Source organism: Triticum dicoccoides, chromosome 3B, assembly GCF_002162155.2.
Source record: "Triticum dicoccoides isolate Atlit2015 ecotype Zavitan chromosome 3B, WEW_v2.0, whole genome shotgun sequence".
NCBI classification, from domain to species: domain Eukaryota; kingdom Viridiplantae; phylum Streptophyta; class Magnoliopsida; order Poales; family Poaceae; genus Triticum; species Triticum dicoccoides.
In genome coordinates, this window is record NC_041385.1 from 136,426,500 (window position 1) to 136,427,875 (window position 1,376).

Sequence of the window (1,376 nt, forward strand, 5' to 3'; positions counted from 1 at the left end):
GGGGTGGAAGGTACCTTAAGACTTGTTTGCCATAAGGCATTCGTGGGAGCCAACTTGCTCATCATCCTTGACCTCCGATGGTCATGAGACACTTGTGGGAGTCGCCTTTGTAGTTCTTCATGCAACTGTACTTGATTATCTTGTCATCTTTGACCAGCTTTAATTGGGCTACACCAGCGACACCCACAACATCTTTAGGGTCGGAGTCGTCGGAAGCTTGAGCAATGAGTGTCTCCCCTTCCGTATTCTTCAGCCTTGCATTTCATGGATAAGGCAACTTCTTAACAAACTGACTCTTGTGTGGGTGCAAGAGATGGTCAACCCGGGCTTAGGTTGGTTGACGTAACGTCAAGTGACTTTGTGTCTGAGCTAGGCCAAACAGAAAAACAACAAACAGTGCGATAGCATCACCAACACTTGCGAGACGCAGAGCCATATGTCCTCAACTATTCTCTTCATATTTCATTTTCTTTGGGCAGGGTAGCGGCTGGCAGCACAAGCCATAGCCGTTTCCCTTGGATGGAAGAAGCAACCTTTACAACAACAATGAGAATGCAAAATCATGCAACAACAGCTACCTGCCCTATCAACAACCATCTCTGCCAACAACACAGTTAACCACCCGGGAGGCATCAGCCATCATCCCCAGACAAGACTCTGAACAAGGTAAGGAGGAAGAAATATCACATGTACAAAAGGATCAAACAGAACTGGTTTGGGGTTTGGAGGAAGGTTGGTTTTTCTACGGCCCGACGCTATCTACTGCATTGATCCTATCGACAAAACGATGCGTCCGCACGCATCAGCTCACGCCCGACAACGAGGCGTCACCGCCCGTCGTCCCTCCTGCTGTCAGCCGCCGCCGCCCGCGACGAGTCCCTGCTGGACGCCTTGATCGCGTCCGCGATCATGACGGCCACCGAGGCCTTGTGGAGGGCCAGGTCCGCCTTGTGCATTAGGCAATGGGCCTTCTCCCTCTTGAGCCTGGCCATCGTCGTGGCGTGCTGCGCGGCGCTCGTGGCATCACGCAGCTTGAGCTCCTCCACGTCCACACGGTGGCTCTGGGGCGGCCCCCCTTGGAGCGCCTGCTTCGAGTTCTGGTGCTCATGGATCGCAGTGTTCCAGTGATCAGGCACGCCTCCTCGCCTTATTTTCTGGCTGCGGAAGGACGGAGACGGGTGGTGATCCTCAGAGAATGCAAAGCTAGCATTCCTTTTCATACTGTTAGTCCTGAATCTTGGAGTAGAACCTCTGTCCGAAGCATCAGACGCGCGAGGGGAATCTGTTCTCATAGAGAACCTGGGGGAGTACCCTGTTGGTGAATTAAGAGAACCACCGTCATAGGATTCATATGTCCTCCCTTCCCCAACATATTC

General features: G+C 52.7%; 1 protein-coding gene across 1 annotated transcript in view; it reads right to left on the reverse strand.

Moving 5' to 3' along the window:
• Positions 1 to 437: 437 nt before the first annotated feature.
• Positions 438 to 1,376, reverse strand: part of LOC119275173 — a 6,822-nt gene continuing 5,883 nt past the window's right edge. The window contains exon 5 of the mRNA XM_037555977.1: positions 438 to 1,376. This exon is cut by the window's right edge and continues 16 nt beyond it. Within this exon, the coding sequence (XP_037411874.1) occupies positions 828 to 1,376 (549 nt within the window). The 3' untranslated portion in view covers positions 438 to 827.